Source organism: Brachyistius frenatus, unplaced genomic scaffold, assembly GCF_029030835.1.
Source record: "Brachyistius frenatus isolate BFR_SWC_R1_liver_20210118 unplaced genomic scaffold, ASM2903083v1 Contig_32, whole genome shotgun sequence".
NCBI lineage: Eukaryota > Metazoa > Chordata > Actinopteri > Embiotocidae > Brachyistius > Brachyistius frenatus.
The window spans coordinates 822501-840000 of record NW_027210631.1 but is presented as its reverse complement, the minus strand read 5'-3'; the positions used below and the strand labels follow the sequence as shown (position 1 = coordinate 840000).

Sequence of the window (17500 nt, the reverse complement as noted above, 5' to 3'; positions counted from 1 at the left end):
CACATTTAAAGTTGGTACATTTTGGTGACATCTTAATGACTGTACAACAAAATAATAATGAATTTATAAATGAACACACTTGAACATGTCTGTTAGACAGTTACATACACAATGTTTTTAGGTTTTACTGTTTCGTGTATCTACAAGTTAGGCAAGAATGACTCTAGCAGGTAGTGGACTTAAAAGCCTGGCTGGACTTTGGCTGCGTCCACACTAATGCGTCCTCATTTTGAAGCAGCGTTTTTGAAAGGAAAACAATCCATCCGCAGTGTTTTAGCTCCATTTCACAACTAATATCCCTCCATACTAATGCGCCAGGAAACACGTATCAAACTATTGTTCACATACACTCGGCATTACACGCAAAAATGGTGATGAATCATATTTGATTAGTCATCAGATTCTCTGACCTACAGTGCTGGTTAGGTTATGGGAGTGATGAGGTATCAGATCACAGAATATGAAAGTTCGTACGGTGCAACATCAGCGCTCCTGATAACAGCTTCGATAACACGTCCGTATGTGACACCATGGGACTGACAACACGTTACCTGCTAGCTTTGAGGTGGACTTCAGATAAAGCAGGACTGTTCGTGTCCTCTGCTTGTTGGACAGGAATGGACAGCTGCTGCTACACAACCTCCTTGGCAACTTTCGGTATTTCATTTCCCAACTAAAGATAATTTAAGGGCCTGGTTTGGATTCCTACTAAAAGAGACACTTCTTGTTCGTTTTTTTTCTCCCAGTTGAAAGCCGTTCCTTTCATTCTTTTAACTCATAAAGGACTCTTTAAGTTTAAGGATAAAATTCCAGGTTGGATCTGTAATTGTTCATGTATTTAAGTCAGTCATTTGAAAATAGTGATCTGATATCAAATCAAGGTTCCATTTCATTTGCATTCACATGCATTTAATTCTATAGAGGTGTCAGTTTCCTTTAATTTCATGTCTATAAATTGTGTCGAGGATAAGGGTACTGATTCATATAAAAACCTGGACATGGGTAGTAAACTGCTATCGGACCCTAAATACATTCTCCTGAGTTCCCTTTCAGAAAAAGCATGAGTTTTCCATGTTTTCCACACGTGGTGACACGTATGACTCGTTTACCACATGTTGCAACATATGACAACATGGGGAAAGTATGAGAGAATCAATCAACCATCAAAATGTTCTAAAACCACATGTTTCCCATTGACAAAATATGTGTTTCACATGTTCACAATCACATGTGAAACATGAGTTTTTTTGCACATTTAAAATACGTGTGGTTTTTCTGGGAGGGTTGTGGCAGTTTTCCGGTCTCAATAATCATTTTATAATGGGCTGAGGCAAAAATGTAAATCCAAATTTAGTAAGTGTGAGAAAAAAATACCTTTTCAGCTTTTAGGCTGAGACGTTTCATAGAAAAACCAATGAAACAGCCGAATGAAATACATAAACATTCAGCACACACATGACTCACTGACAGCGGCTCAATGTGCTGCCAAACAGATTTTTTTTTTTACTCGGCAGCTGTGCTCCAACATCAAAGAAATTTTAAATAACCAAAGATGTTTAAATCCAAATTTAGTTTGTTCTCAATTTTATTAATCTCACATTATTCAGGTAATTTGCCAGAGTGTAATTAAAAGGAGCAACTTTGACTCAAATTCTTAAAAAGTGTCTTTCCACACGACATTTGGCAAAGAAAATCATCCGAAACAAAAATCTGACACTAAATAAACACTATAAATTGCAGAGACTCTTCTGTCATTCCCTCAGAGTCACAGTGTGTTATGTCTTGGTCTAATTAAACATTAATTAACTGGTATGTGGAGTGATTTCATCCACAACACCCAGTGTGTATGTTTATGTAGGATATGAGTGTATGGCAAAAGAGACATATAAAGAGGATGAGAGATGAGGCAGACCTTTGACCCATCTGTGAATCTATCAGTGAATATATTGTTGGTGTGTAAGGTAAACATCACAATTCTGAGGTTATAATGGAACAGGACAAATGAAAAGAAAATAGAGGATGTCCTCTGTGTGTTTGTGTGTGTGTGTGTGTGTGTGTGTGTGTGTGTGTGTGTGTGTGTGTGTGTGTGTGTGTGTGTGTGTGTGTGTGTGTGTGTGTGTGTGTGTGTGTGTGTGTGTCCCCGTGCGTGCACGTACGTGTTATTCTGACCTGACACACAGTACAAGGCTACCCAGGGATTTATAGACCAGATGAATCAATTCAGAGAGGAGTAGTAAATCAGGCCAGACCAGCCGAGACTTGCAGCGCTTCATCCCCAGATGAACACGTGAAAGTTGCTCTGATCCACACTATAGCTGTGTCCTATAAGTTTGTACGTCCAGATTTCTTACTGTTACTGTTACTGTTACTGTGTGTGTGTGTGTGTGTGTGTGTGTGTGTGTGTGTGTGTGTGTGTGTGTGTGTGTGTGTGTGTGTGTGTGTGTGTGTGTGTGTGTGTGTGTGTGTCACAAAAAACACTCCACATCTCTAGAGGGGTGGAGAAGTTGATTTCGATTTGCTTCCTGGAAGCGTTTGTATGAGGGTGAGTCAGGCGGAGAGCAAAAATGTGTGTCAGAGTGTTTGTCTGTTTGTCTCTGCATGACTTTCTGTTGCATGCACATCTGTTTGGACATGTTTGAGAGAGAGAGAGAGTGTGTGTGTGTGTGTGTGTGTGTGTGTGTGTGTGTGTGTGTGTGTGTGTGTGTGTGTGTGTGTGTGTGTGTGTGTGTGTGTGTGTGTGTGTGTGTGTGTGTGTTAATTTCTCCAGGGAAGGGATCAAGAGACCAGTGTAGTTTGGAACTCCAGGGCAGGGGGAAGTCAGGGGATATGACCCGGCCTTAGTAGCTTCTCCCTCAGCTTCCTGATCAGGGATTCAGCCTCTCCCACGGTTCCAAACAAGGCCAGCTAATGCTTTCTCACTTTTCCATTTCTACTGATAAGCCGAGCTAAGCTGGTCATAATGGATTTATTCATATTTAGGGACAGTGTTGCAACTTCGTTGTATCAAACTGAATTTGATCACTTATAACTAACTGCATTTAGCTAAAAGCAGCCACGATGCATTCAATCGTGTGACTGCACATCATATGTGATTCACCCGACCATCAGCTGATACATGCAGCAGATGATTGCACTATAATAAAATATATGGTGGAAGAAATCATCATGACAGAGTGATTTAACCACCGGATACATAACTGTTCTTTAGCTTTTAAATATGATTCCTTTCAAGAGATGAAGTATAACTCATGAATTTTTACATATTCACAGTCTAATCTTTCTGAGCACTTATTTTGTAGAACTTATTGTGCAGTTTGGAATCAAAGGTTTGTATTGAAACTTCATTTTCAACCTTGAAAATAACAGTTGACCAAACAATAGACCCAGAAGGTCGATTTAGAGAGTTTATAAACGTGACAAGAAAATGAGTGAAAGAGTTGAAAATGTTCTTTTCACACTTTACTGTTGCAGCTAATATATGAAGAAAATGTACTAAATCTGGATTTTTAAGTTAACTTAATCTATCATGTAATAGAAACTGTGGTTGAGGTAGTTATGCAGATGGACAGTGACAATGCATTTAACCCTTTGTGACTGGTAGGTTCATTTGCGCAAAAAGCATCAATATCTGCTTTTACATTACAAACCTTTATCAGAATCCGTTTTATTGCCAAGTATGTAATGATATAAGGATTTCCGTGTTATTAGCAGTTCTCAATATACTTATAAGAGTTCCCACTGGTCAGGGAATTTCATGGAATATCAGGGAATTTTGTTTGTATATTTAAATTTTAGTTGCCATTAATCAAAATATGATATCATCCATGTCATCTTTTTTTATCACGTTATTTTATCCTTTTTTTAGTTTGTCAACAAGTGACAAAAACTCCAGTAAAGAAAGGCTTTTCTTGGCAGAAAGGCAAACATGTCAGGAAAATTTTAATTTCAAGAGCTTTGGCTACAAAAGGATGAATTAAAAGACGAAGTGATAAGAATAGACGACATAAAAAGCTAAATGTAAAGTTTATAAAACTACTATGGATCTATCAAATATGGGAGAGAGAGCCCTTCACAGCCATGCCGGCTTCTTACCGTTCCCATGTTTAATAAATGATTGCACGTGGCAAGTTCTCTGTCCATGTGTTTACAGGTCATGGACTTTCTGCTTTTTCACCAGTAAAAGTCAGCGAATTTGACGTGTGACTTAGAGATGGAACCACGGCTTATTTACAGTGAAAAAAAAAATCAGGTTTACATCATCTAAATATGGGCTTATACTAACAATAACTGCATGGGCAAAAACATACAGTATTTGTACATGCCTTTATTCCCAAAGACCATTAAAAATTGCACAGGACACCACATATACCGAGACACATATGAATACATTATTGTGCAAACAATAAAAGGGAAGAGTTAAAAAAGAGAGTGTGCGTGTTCGTATCATCACATTTAAGAGCAAAGGAAATGTGAGAATAACTTTTTGTGGGTGTCGGGAGGGAGGAAGAGGAAGAGGGAAGGATAGATGAGAGGAGAAATGACAACCTGACTTCCAGACCGACAGAGAAACAGAAAAGCATGAGAGAGGAAGGAGGAACGAGCTCCATCGTGGAGTGACAGAACAAAGCAGAAGGATGCAGAGAAACAGATGGCAAATACAGAGCAGCGAAAAGTGTGAGAACGAAGGGGGAAAAGGAGACGTAGAAAGACCGGGGAGGAGAAGTATAGAGAAGATATATTTAGAGAAGGAGGGAGTGAGAGTTTGAGCCTCCCAGCGAGAGGCATGACTCATCTTCTGCCAGCTGACAGAAGGATGGATGGAGACAAGGAGGGGGGGGGGATGGACAGAGTCCGGGAGAGAGAGAGAGAGAGAGATCAGGAGAGGGGAGTGTGATGAAGAAGGGGAAAGAGGGGAGGGGGGGGACAGGAGAGAGGTGCTGGGGAGGAGTGATGAAGGGTGAAAAACAGAATGAAAGAGGATCCGTTTCCACGAGCCATCGTACATGCAACCGCACATGTACACGGAAAAAAAACAAAGAGACAGATATAAAGCCCAAGGCCTCTCCAAAGCCCATCTCAGCTGCTTCCAAGTCCCACCGCATTTCCCCCAGGGGTGTGTGTGTGTGTGTGTGTGTGTGTGTGTGTGTGTGTGTGTGTGTGTGTGTGTGTGTGTGTGTGTGTGTGTGTGTGTGTGTGTGTGTGTGTGTGTGTGTGTGTGTGTGAGGGAGGACGATGTAAGCAGTAAATTTCCCTGCAGCCAGCTGCATTTGGCAGTCTGTTGCTGCACACGTGTGATTGTGATTGTGTGTGTGTGTGTGTGTGTGTGTGTGTGTGTGTGTGTGTGTGTGTGTGTGTGTGTGTGTGTGTGTGTGTGTGTGTGTGTGTGTGTGTGTGTGTGTGTGTGTTGGAGAAGGAACAGACATGAGGAAAGAGAAACAAAGGGAGAAAACCATCAGAGGCCCGAGAGAAAGAAACAGTGACACAGGTGTAAGTAAGTGAAGCAGGTAGTTTCATCATCCCATGGGTTTGTGGTTTAATTTCAGGTTTTGAGTCCTTTGGTTCTTACAAACGTGTCCATGTGTTTGAACAAAGTTGGCATTTATTTTTGCAGTGTCTGTCTGTTCTGCTTTGTTTTGCTTCGTGTTTTCAAAAGAAAACACAGTAGGAGCTCAACGTTGTGGATAAGACAAGAGAGGGTTTATATGAAAATATACTGACTGTCGCTAAATGAATTGACACAACAGATTGCAGATTGTTGCACTGTAAGCAGTGTAAACGCTCCATTAAGTAGAATGGATTTGGGGGGTGTTTTGCAGTATGACAACAATCATAGATTTGACCGTATTTCAACCATTTATTTTTTTAGTTGGAGTCAGTATCGTTTGTGGTTGAAGCCCCTCTTCATGCAAACATCTGCTTTGCTAAAAATACAAACCAATTTCTATTCTATTCTATTTATATGGTGCCAAATGACAAAGCAGTAAATTTCCTACAACAACATCAAGCATCATTGAAAACTTGAATGCCTGCAGGCCTCTACAGGGTCAATGTTCTGCAGCTGTGCCTGACCTTTGACCTCCCGGTGGAAGCAGCAGAAAAGTGGAATGTGTGTGTTTGTGTGTCGAATGCAAGAAACATGATCTTACTCCTACTGTGTGGGAACTTACCGCTCATATAACAGGCAGTGTACTTTTTACTTGACAATGTTTATATCAGACTAAAATTACTATAATTTTGCTGATCCACATTTTACATAAAAAAAAAAAATATGACGATCTTTTAAAATATGTAGCGTCGCCAAAACTACCCAACAGTATATAAATGAATTAATATTAACTCCCTCTTACAACAATGCATCATTAACAACAATCATTTACATATGATTGTATAGGGGCCATTTTTCTCAAATATTTTGTAAGTATACTGGGGTTTTTTAATTACTGTTATTTATAATGGAGTAATTTATGTTGTAGTTTTGCCACTTTTGCGTTAGTAAACAATTTGAATCCAACCTCTCTGTTTGGAGAAAGCAGATCTGTGAAGTCTTTGCTTCAGAGTTGCCGGAACTGACTGAACGCACTACTAGTCCTGACAGGGTAACACCTCCTCACATGAGGAGGCTCAGGTTCGGCCTCCCTCAGGCCTGCTGAATGAAGGACACGCCTTTATACACCACGTCCTTCAGAGACAAGCCCATGAACTGGGACAGAGTTTGAGTGCGTGCATTAAAAGTGTCCATATGTTTCCTTGAGCTGAGACGAAGACTTGAACGTCCTCTCAGGTGTTATATTCATCCTCTTTTTTTTTTCTTTTTTCTTTTCTTTTTTTTTTTTTTTTTTTTTTACAAGAGAGCAATCAGTTTGCGAGTGACTGCCATTTTTAAAAATTAATATTTAGCATTTTGGCAGGAGCAGCTTCCAGGGGATCAGCTCCGACTTCATCAGTCGGTCGCAGCTGGTGTCCCTGCAGGAGCGAGCTGGCTCCTTCTCTCGCTGAAGTCTGGCACTGTAGGCGATAAAAATAAAAAAAATAAAAAAGTGAGGCTGCTGTTAATCCAGAGAGGAGCTGCCGACTTTCTCAGGCATTGCTCCCTGTTGCATGGCTATTGCTCATGTCCTCTAGGGACAAGTCCCCCCCCCCTCTCTCTCTCTCTCTCTCTCTCTCTCTCTCTCTATATCCATTACTTGGACACTCCCTCGCTTTTTCACCCACACTGTTTTCCCTCCTACGTCTTTCTCCCTTTATCTCACTTTGTCCAAGTTTTGTCTCTGTGCCCTCACCCCACCCTGCTTCATTTTACCTCCTTTCCTTTGGCTGCTGTGCGTATTATAGCTGAACTGCTCCTCCTTGTGTTTGAACAGGAACATCACAGGTCGGCAGTCCACCTCAGAGCCAACACGCACCATTATTTCTACACCAGTGTTTCTGAAGCTGTAAAGTCATTTCCCAGAATATGTTGTTGGTCTGTTGTTCTTTACCTCTACAATGACAAGAAAATCACGTTTCAATCCACAACTTCTCAGGAGGGCACTACTGTTTATTTCACGTTTGCTTCTCAACCAAAATACTGGTGCCGTTTTCTTTGGAGGATGTTAAAACACCAACAGTTTAAACATGATTTTAAATAACTCGGAACTAACTCGGAACCTATTTGTCTCATCTTATTTTTTTTTAAATTCAGGGCCATACACGTGAAGAACCTGAAACAAATTTGGCCACATGATATAATCCCTGCAGTTAATTTTACCATAATATCTAAGAAAGCAAAGGATGCGCAGCAGGTCAACAGTAGATGGCGCTGTGACACCAGTCACCTATTGAGTCTTTAACAACAGGCCTGCTGACGTTTAGTCTGTCCTCCTGAGTCACTGCTGTGTCCTGGCCTCTCATGATGCTGCATATCTCAGCTGTTACAATACAGAACATTGATCAGGGAGGCTAAATATTTATTTTTAGTTACGTAGTGCCTTACAGGTCTGTTCTTGGCCCTATTTTATTCTCTATTATACTAATTAAGTTGAATACATTTGCTTGCACTGAATCACAATCAGAATTTTTTTTGTATTAATGACAGAGATGAAATTCAGTCATGTTACAGTTGCTCACATAGTATAATAGAAATAGATTAAGCAAAGAGAAATGTTAAGAAAATTTTAAATTAAATAAGAAATATGTAAAAGAAATTTAGAATCATGACAACAATATAAAACTAATGCAGAGAATTGGAATCTATATGTTTAAATGTCAGAAGAGTAATCAATTATTAGCTGAAATAGCTTAAATAAATGCAATAGTAATGTAGTAAATGTACACAACAGAGTGATACTGACATCAATCCAGAATGAGTGAGAAAAACATTAGAAAACATTGTGCCAGAAAGCCAGCCACAGCAGCAAATTCAAAATCTGAACACTGGTCAAAGTTTGCAAAATAAATAATCAAAGAAACATGAGAGTTAATAATAATCCAGATGAGATGATATGGACAGAACCAATGCAGTAAAAAAGTATTTCACCAAACAAACAGAATAAAAGAAACTTGATATAATTGTCTCATGTTTTGACAGGCAGACACTAACTGTCCTGCAAAAACACAACTTTTGTTTTGTTTCACTAGTTCAATATGCAGCTATTAATGATCTGAACACTCAATGAACTGACAATATTCATTGTGAAGTTTTTGGAGGAAGTGTTCTCGAGCAAATGAATATGTTTTCCCAGATGAGGGGCACTGTTGCCCAAGTGACCTGATCAGCATATTACAGTGTAGAGAGGCCATATAAGGTGAACCACCTCCTACAGACTGAGCCCCCTGTGGCCAGTGGATAAACAAAACCAGCCAACTGAAGTAGCAATAAAATAAAGTGTGATACTTTCAGAGTTACTCACCGACTCGTCGGTTGGATCAGTTTTAGTGTTGTTATGTTACTGTCTCCCAAACTACAACTCATTATATTTGTGTTTTTTCACTCGCTCACCCTAACTTTGACCTGATACCCGGCCACTCACAAAAAAGATCGGAATTTCAAGCAGGTGTATATGGAAGGCAGCCAGTTAGATCACTTCAGATCAGTGTGTGTGTGTGAGGGGGGGGGGGGTTTAGGGCCTCTGGGAGATGAAAGGTGTGTGGCCTCTCCTGCTGTGGGTCTATTATCATGCAGAAACAAGTAATATCCAAGTCTGCTGCTTCTCTCCAGGTCGAGTAAAAAAAATACTGGAGAATTGTTTTATAACACACACACACACACACACACACACACACACACACACACACACACACACACACACACACACACACACACACACACACACACACACACACACACACACACACACACACACACACACACACACACACACACACACACACACACAGGATCTTTTGGTCTACTTCACTTTGCCAGGCAGGTCCTATTTAAGTGATTTCTGGATTGAGAACAGGCAGTAATCAGTCGAACTCAGGTGTTAAACCACAGTTAAGTTATGATTTCTGGATTGAGAACACAGGGCCATGTGGGTTTGGATTTCTTTTCTCCCTTAATAATAAAAACCTTCATTTTAAAAACTGCATTTTGTGTTTACTTGTGTTATCTTTGACTAATATTTAAACTTGTTTGATGATAAAACATTTAAGTTATGTTTTAACTCAGGAGGGGGACAAACACTTTTTCACACCACTGTAACTCGTATGATTAGACTAATTTCAGTTTCTCTAGATTTTAGGGGTCGCAGTCTGGTCCTTCTTTTGCCCACCTTTGGTTGTGGACGCACTCTTTTGAGAGGCATTGAGTCAGATCAAAGAGGCCTGCTCCTCTGCAGGTTCACCGCCCACCGACCCAGCCGCAGTTTGTCTTTGACGGGTTATGAATTGAGGAGAGCTCGCTTCAGCACGCCCTTTCTTTACCTCGGCACTTTTTACGACTCCTGACCGTCTGTATGTGTGTGCCTGTGTGTTCGTGCGTAAACGTGTGTGTGTGTGTGTGTGTGTGTGTGTGTGTGTGTGTGTGTGTGTGTGTGTGTGTGTGTGTGTGTGTGTGTGTGTGTGTGTATGTGAAGGGTGGGGTTTTGGTGTGTTGCCTTTTATTTTCGCAGACCAAAGAAGAGAGGATTAGGTGATTTTGAAGCATTCACCTTTTATTCAAACAAATTATTCACTTGAGCTAATAAAGGGAATCTGACCCACGTGAACTTTTTTTTTTCTTGTTTCCCTCTTTTTTTTTTTTTTTTTAACTCTTCCTGCGTTTTACGTATAACATTGTCTAGACTAATTCCTCTATTTGGATTGTTTTATTCATTTCATTAAGTTTAAAACAATGTCCAATGGATAAACATGAATACAAAAATTTCATGAGTAAGTTTGAATAAACTGCCAACACAAGGTGGACAGTTACCGACCACTGACCATAAGAGAAGTTATAAAGAAAGTGTTGTTTAAAAACCAGTATTAGTTGGGAAATGATGCCTCAAAATGGCCAGAAAAAGACAGTAGTTGTAAATGATCAACCAGGTCTCAGTTCTGTAATCTCTGTGATTACAAATTCACCAGCATCACAGGTGTTTGCAGTCTTGGTTCAGCGTTGAAACTTGACTGTCCAATCTGCTCTGCTCTGCTCGCACACAGACACGCGTGCGCAATGTACATGTATGGAGAGAGGGAGAGGGCCAGGAGGGGTCTGAGGTGAAGTGAGGGTGAGAAGAGAGGGGGTGTATACAAAAGAGAGGGAGAGAGAGGGAGATGGTAGTAGCGGAGTGTCCGTGAGGGGACAGCAGGGGCGAAGAACAGTCGCTTTGCTGCTCAAATAGTGTTTTAATATCCTTGTTCATCTTTTCTAAGGACAGTACCTGGATCGCAAGTTAGTTAGTTTTATTTATTTATTTATTGGCACTGGAGGAGAGGGAGAAATTGCATCGCTCTTTGCGTAAAACCCAATTTGTGGTAATCACCTTTACGCACGAGTTTGAGTTGGAATTTTGGCGAGTAAACTGGATTCTCTGACCTTTTGGGGAAAATCTGATGTAATTTCAGATCAAATACTGACTCCCATCTACCGTGAACCTACCTGGGATTATAAACTCCGTCTTTTTTTTTTTTATTATTTTGTTCTCTTTTTTTTTTTTAATGGAAATCATTTAATGTACTTTCATATAACATATAGTGGCTGAGAAGAAAGGAGAGGGTGGACTGAAAGACAAGTGGACTGTAAGAATAGACTGAAAAACTTCGGCCAAACAGGACCCACGTGTGCCGGACTGGAACCCAAGCCTCAAACAGACTGACCAGGACGCCTCTGCCTCATTTATTTTGCCCATGTCTCAACAGCAGAGCACTTTCCCCGGCGCTGGCTGTGTGGCGGCGACGCGACGGACCATGGACAACAGGCCTGTCCGGAGGAGACGACACGGTGCCGTCCGACATCTGTTGCTGGCAGTCGCCTTCCTCGCCTACAGCTCCAAACTGCTGGTTGTGGATGCCAACTCATGGTGGTGAGTAGCTGATTGATCACTGGTGGTGCATAGATTTGTTGCTGTGTAGTGTGACTAATTAAACGTGGATGCATTTTGGCGCTTAAGAAGAAAACAACTGAGAAAAACTGATATTTGAAATGCTGCTACTGTTGGTTAAACACGTTTTTTCTATAACAGTTTTTAGTTTCATCTAAACGATTGTTAACAGTCTTCAAACGTGCGCATTTGTAGTTTTACGCACACCATATAACTCAAATCTTTTTGTCTCCATTTCACTGACAAGATAACAAAAGGAAACTTTTGAGCACTGTCCTCAACGTGTTGCCTCACGCGTCTTTGTGTATGTGTGTGTTTTGGGGGGTCCGTTTTGAGTCGTGCTACGATGTTCCAGTCGTGTGGTAGGGCACAAACAGCGAATGGAACAAATGTGAAGGCTCTGTCACAATATTTACCCTGGCTGATCCCCAAATGGCATTGCATGGCGGGCTGCTGCTGTGCCTACAGGCCGTCAATTAGCCACACTTGTTCTTGGCTTACAAAAAATACAGAGAGCGTCTTTGTTGGTGCATGAAGGTCTATGGAGTGATGCTGTTGGAGCTCACCTGACTTTGAAGTGTAGCAGAATCAAAATAAGATATGAGTTTATGTCCATACAGTGAGCATCAAAATGTATGGGATGATCAACAGGTTGCATTTCCCCTCAGCAGTATACTCACTCAACCACATGCAAAGGAAAACACTATTGTAGACCAACTAGACGGTACTCTATTCAGCCAACCCCCATAATAGTTCCATATTGTCTGAAATGCATTTATTACATGACATGGGATAACTTGGTACAGAGCTGATATGGATGATCTTCATACAATTCAATTAACCTTTGTTTGGAAAGTTTTTGGATGGTCATGAAAGGACACACTTTCATCAGGAATAGTACATTTTCTGTGTTTTTAGTTACATTCACATCATTTAATAGGAAAGGAAAGGAAAGATAAAGGAAACAGTCACGTCTATTTATCTGCATTTTATAGGCCATTTGTACCAATAAACCCAGCGTCCTCTGCGTTGCTGACCTCCGCTCAGGCTGAGTCTTGGACCATTGCAACTCAGCCTGTGCCACATCTCTTTGAGTTCAACAGATTCCTTTTATTAGTGTAAATTCGGACTTAATGTGACCTCCGTCTCCCAGGTCACTGGGTCTGGCCCCAATCCAGCGGCCAGAGATGTACATTATTGGAGCTCAGCCTCTCTGCAGTCAGCTGTCTGGACTTTCCCAGGTAATTTATTGTCTCTTTTATTTTTGATACAGTTTCAAATGTTGCTTCCCTTCGAGCACTCTCATTACTCAAAATTCACAGGTTTATATTCTGTTAGAATGAAAAAAAATCGAACTAAATTGTGGGGAACAAGTCAGTTTTTCATGTCATAGCTCCACAACAACAGTGGCAATGAAAAAGGAGATGCTTGCTTTTCCTTCCACTTCCTCCTGTGTACCTTGACAGGGGATCTCCCTGCAGGGACCACTAATGTTCTAAACCATTAACCAACTAATCTCTGCTAATGTGCCCTCTGTTGCTGTGCGGGCTGCAGGGCCAGAGGAAGCTGTGCCAGCTGTACCAGGACCACATGACCTACATCGGAGATGGAGCCAAGACGGGCATCAAGGAGTGCCAGTACCAGTTCAGACAGAGGAGGTGGAACTGCAGCACTGTGGACAACACGTCTGTGTTCGGACGGGTCATGCAGATCGGTAAGTTGACTGTTCGACGACAACAAAGTGATTAAAAGGGCATGAAGAAAATGCTGCTATGTTCTGCCTTAAAACCCATCAGCCAATATCAACATGTTACAGTTTTGTTGTGGAACTATTCCTTGAAGAAGGTGATGAATATATTTCCTCAGTACAGCCAAATGCATATTCCAGTTGTTGCCAACGAAACATTGTTCTCTTTTTGTTGCAATACAACCACTTAATCCTGAAATATTCCACAATAAGCACCCACCAACCCAGAAAATTCTGATTAAATCTGTTTGACCTGCAGGTTTGTGGCCCTCAGTCAGATGAGAAAGATGTCAAAACAGCAAAAAATGTCAGTGGCAGCAGCTCGGTTGTGTGATCGGCTATTTTGAAACACGGAATGAGCAATAACAGGGACAGGATACAGGTCTTTCAGCTGGGCACATCATCCAGATGTGTTTTTCACCACAGTGTCCTTCTTCAGCTGCTGTCCTGACTAGATGGTGACAGAAATTGTTCATTGTATTATTTTTGTGTGGTCTTTTGATTTGCAGTGGAATAAAAGATTCAGTGAATACAGAGCCAGTGTTTGACAGGTCGTGCAAAGTGGGTGTTTAATGTTTCACAGAGCAGAAGAGTACAGGGAAATGACAGACTGAAATAATACCACATATTATTATTTAACTTATAATCAAATCTAGTCGAGTACAGTGGGTTAGTAGAGATACATGTTGTCTGGTAAATAGACAGGTAATGTCACCTTGTTGAAATACTTTACAATGAATGAACAGACAGTTGTGTGTTTGTGTAGCTATACTGGCATTGTAATAAGATCTGAAATCAAGATTCAGCCAAAGTTAGCACAGCTTGAGCCATGTGGCATCAGGTATGAACATTTTATCTCGAGGTGGCTGCTTATTCCAGAATTCTACAAATAGTGTGGATGTGATGAGCCTATTATTAAAACGGTCCAAAAATCCAACCTTTTATCATTTATTTTAAATATAGTCAAAAAGGAGTCTATGGTGTTGTTACTGAAGGGTGTGGAGTTGGTGTTTGTATTTTCTTTTTCTTTTTTTCCTATTTGTTGTGGAATTCAGCATAACATCCTTTATGTTGAATTATGAAGGAGAACACTCTTTTATTTGTAACGTTCATAAATAATTAATTGAATTTTGCCAAAAATAATCACAAAGACAACTCGGGTTGCTTTGCGCATAGACACGAACAACAATTTCATTTGGCGTTCCTATTTTGCGCAAGCGCAGCGGAACATATAACTTATTCAGGAAACAGTGCGGACGGACAGGAAGCAAGACGCAAAAAATAAAAACCTAGAGACGACGTTACAAAAACGTGCGATGTATCTCGAGTATTTTGATCAATTTGGAGTCGGAGCTGAGGTCCTGGTTCAATATATTTGTGCCTCGAATTCCCAGCGGGCGATGTGGGAAACGTCTCATCAACAAGTAAGTGTCAAATCCGCTGCAGTCAGTCAGATGAGGTGTCTGCTGCTCTCTCTGTCTCCATCCCCGTCCCTCTGCCTGTCTCTCTATTGACAGTCGGACTATCTCCAGGTTTATATGGAGGTGTTAGTCAATTGTCCGGCGGCTCTTCTTTTGAAATGCGCTGGTGAGATGACATCAAAATAGCAGATCCGGACCTGCTATTTGAAGTCCAGGCTCCGCAGTCTCATAAACCTCTTTCCCTCTGTCTGTCTGTCTGGACTCTTTATATCCTTCTACATAATATGAGGTCGACCGGGGAACTGCTTCTGAAACCTGAATGAGCGGCTCAACGCCTCAGTGGTGCATGCGCGCATACCTGCCTGTCTGGGGTGCTGGTGTTGATTCCAGGCCAATATACTGCACAGCACTTACATGGCAGCAAAGCGCTTTAAGGACAAATGTTGTGCATTAAAAATGAATAAATAGATTGTCCTTAAGTAAAATACAATAAAATAAAATAGGAGGGGGGGGGGGATGATTAAATTATAACCTATGAACCACAAACATGCTTCTGTTGTGAGTCAGTTGGAACAGTTTGGGATTGATACTGACCTGCTATCCAGGATATGAATGTTGACTTGGAATTGTTACATAATAAAATTACAACCGGTCGCAATAAGCGCACTGTAATATGCTTAAAAATTGCAATTATTTGAATGTTAGAGGAATATTGTAGCATTAGAAATGCAAGTCAGGTATGGATAGATGATGAAGCTTTCCCAAATAATTAGTTTTCAATATTTGCTTCGATTTAATTTGACAATAAAGTCTGTAATATTCCAAATTCCGTACCGCGTTTCGTGTAGCATCGTTATTAGGGAAATACTAAAGATAAAGATTGAAGAATATTATAGAGACCGCTTAAAAACAATGAAATCATGCTTACAATGTATTTTAAAAACACCCATTTTGCCCCATAACAGTGAAATTCAAAAGAATAATCTTCCTTCCATGAGCCATGAAGCTCCTTGTTATTCCCATGGAAATCATGGAGTTTCAGAGCACTTAGCCTCCTACCTGTCAGGTTCTTGTCACCTGTTTGTGTGTCTGACTGGTTTGTGTATTAATGCAGAGAAGAGGACACCCAGGTTGTGTTGTGTATTCCACACTGTACAATAGTGATAGTTTACACAGTGAATATAAATAATTCATATGGATGAGTCTGCTGAATGACATGCATCCAGGAAACTCCAAAGAGGAGCAGAAGTCTGATCAGTGAAAATGTAAAATTACTTTTCTTTTAGAAAGTATTTAGTGCACAAACGGGTCACTGTGAGCTAATGGCAGGTAAACAGGGATGACAGGCAGCCTGATTTGTGGCTTATCTACATGCAATGCTCACTACAGCACAGTTTAAGGTTTTCCCCCTGACATTAGCCCAGCTCCTCTTTTTCCCCTCATACTCTACCATGTGATCTGTTTTTAAAGGGTCAATTCACCCAAATTAGAAACATATTTACCCACTTCTCTGTAGGGCTGTCTCGTCATGCACATGTATTGGTTTAATTTGTCCAGGTGTTAGGGTGTTAATGGAGAGGATTTTATCAGTTGAAAAATGATATTTTGCTGCAACATCATCCACAGAACACTCTTTGTTTATGTTTATCAGGTAGAAAGTATGTCCAATTATTGTGGCAGCATTGTTTGTGGTAAGGTTTGTTCCTGAATGGTTCAAATATAATTCCTCTTTGCTTTGAGCACAGCAAATAAAATAATTTGCCGCACACAATTGTGTTTGGAAGGAACGTGTATTATGGATCACCGGGCTGGTATTTAAAGTGGTTGAGTTTAACCAGGTATGGGGTCAGAGCCTCATACCACATCTATTGTCTATTGTTGGGGTGTGGGGCTGTTAGCTGTGTGTGTGTGTGTGTGTGTGTGTGTGTGTGTGTGTGTGTGTGTGTGTGTGTGTGTGTGTGTGTGTGTGTGTGTGTGTGTGTGTGTGTGTGTGTGTGTGGGGGGGGGGGTAACCTGTGTGCATCTACCCATGTTTCCTGTCAGTGAATGCACAAACGTGCCTGCATCACCCTCACCACAGTTCTGAGTGAATAAAAAGCACAGAGAAACTGTGGCTTCTTATGTGATTAGAAATATTTACAGGTATCCTTCGCTTCATTCTGTGTTCCCTTCTCTCCGTCAGGCTCCAGGGAAACGGCCTTCACTTACGCCATCAGCGCAGCCGGCGTGGTCAACGCCATCAGCCGGGCGTGCCGCGAGGGCGAGCTCTCCACCTGCGGGTGCAGCCGCTCTGCGCGACCCCGGGACCTGCCGCGCGACTGGCTGTGGGGAGGCTGCGGCGACAACGTGCATTACGGCTACCGGTTCGCCCGCGAGTTTGTGGACGCCAGGGAGAGGGAGAAGAACTACCCGCGGGGTTCACCTGAGCACGCACGGACACTCATGAACCTGCATAACAACGAAGCAGGGAGACAGGTAAGGCCGAACAAGACACACTTTTATTTTTGTCTTGGAAAATAGAGCTGATACTTTTTTTTTTTTTTTTTTTTAAAGACTTTAGATCTGTTGGGAAAATGTAAAGGAAATGTCTCCTTTTCTTTAACCTCACACTATGTCTGTAAGGAATGCGTGTGTAAGTTGAGGTGGCCTTTGATTGCCTGACCTGGCAGTGTGTGTGTGTGTGTGTGTGTGTGTGTGTGTGTGTGTGTGTGTGTGTGTGTGTGTGTGTGTGTGTGTGTGTGTGTGTGTGTGTGTGTGTGTGTGTGTGTGTGTGTAGGTTATTTATTGGGAGGGTCCAAATGGTATAACTGCTAACGCCCTTGGAGTCTGGC

General features: G+C 41.3%; 1 protein-coding gene across 2 annotated transcripts in view; it reads left to right on the top strand.

Annotated features, from left to right (window-relative positions):
• Nucleotides 1-17500, top strand: part of wnt5b (wingless-type MMTV integration site family, member 5b) — an 89062-nt gene that overhangs the window by 62835 nt on the left and 8727 nt on the right. The window contains exons 3-6 of one of the 2 annotated variants that reach the window (XM_069700013.1): nucleotides 11320-11483; nucleotides 12655-12742; nucleotides 13056-13215; nucleotides 16852-17144. In XM_069700013.1, coding sequence (XP_069556114.1) covers nucleotides 11368-11483; nucleotides 12655-12742; nucleotides 13056-13215; nucleotides 16852-17144 — 657 coding nt within the window. In that variant the 5' untranslated portion in view covers nucleotides 11320-11367. Of the gene's footprint in view, nucleotides 1-11307; nucleotides 11484-12654; nucleotides 12743-13055; nucleotides 13216-16851; nucleotides 17145-17500 lie in introns of those variants that run through there. The other variant, XM_069700012.1, reaches the window with a different exon arrangement.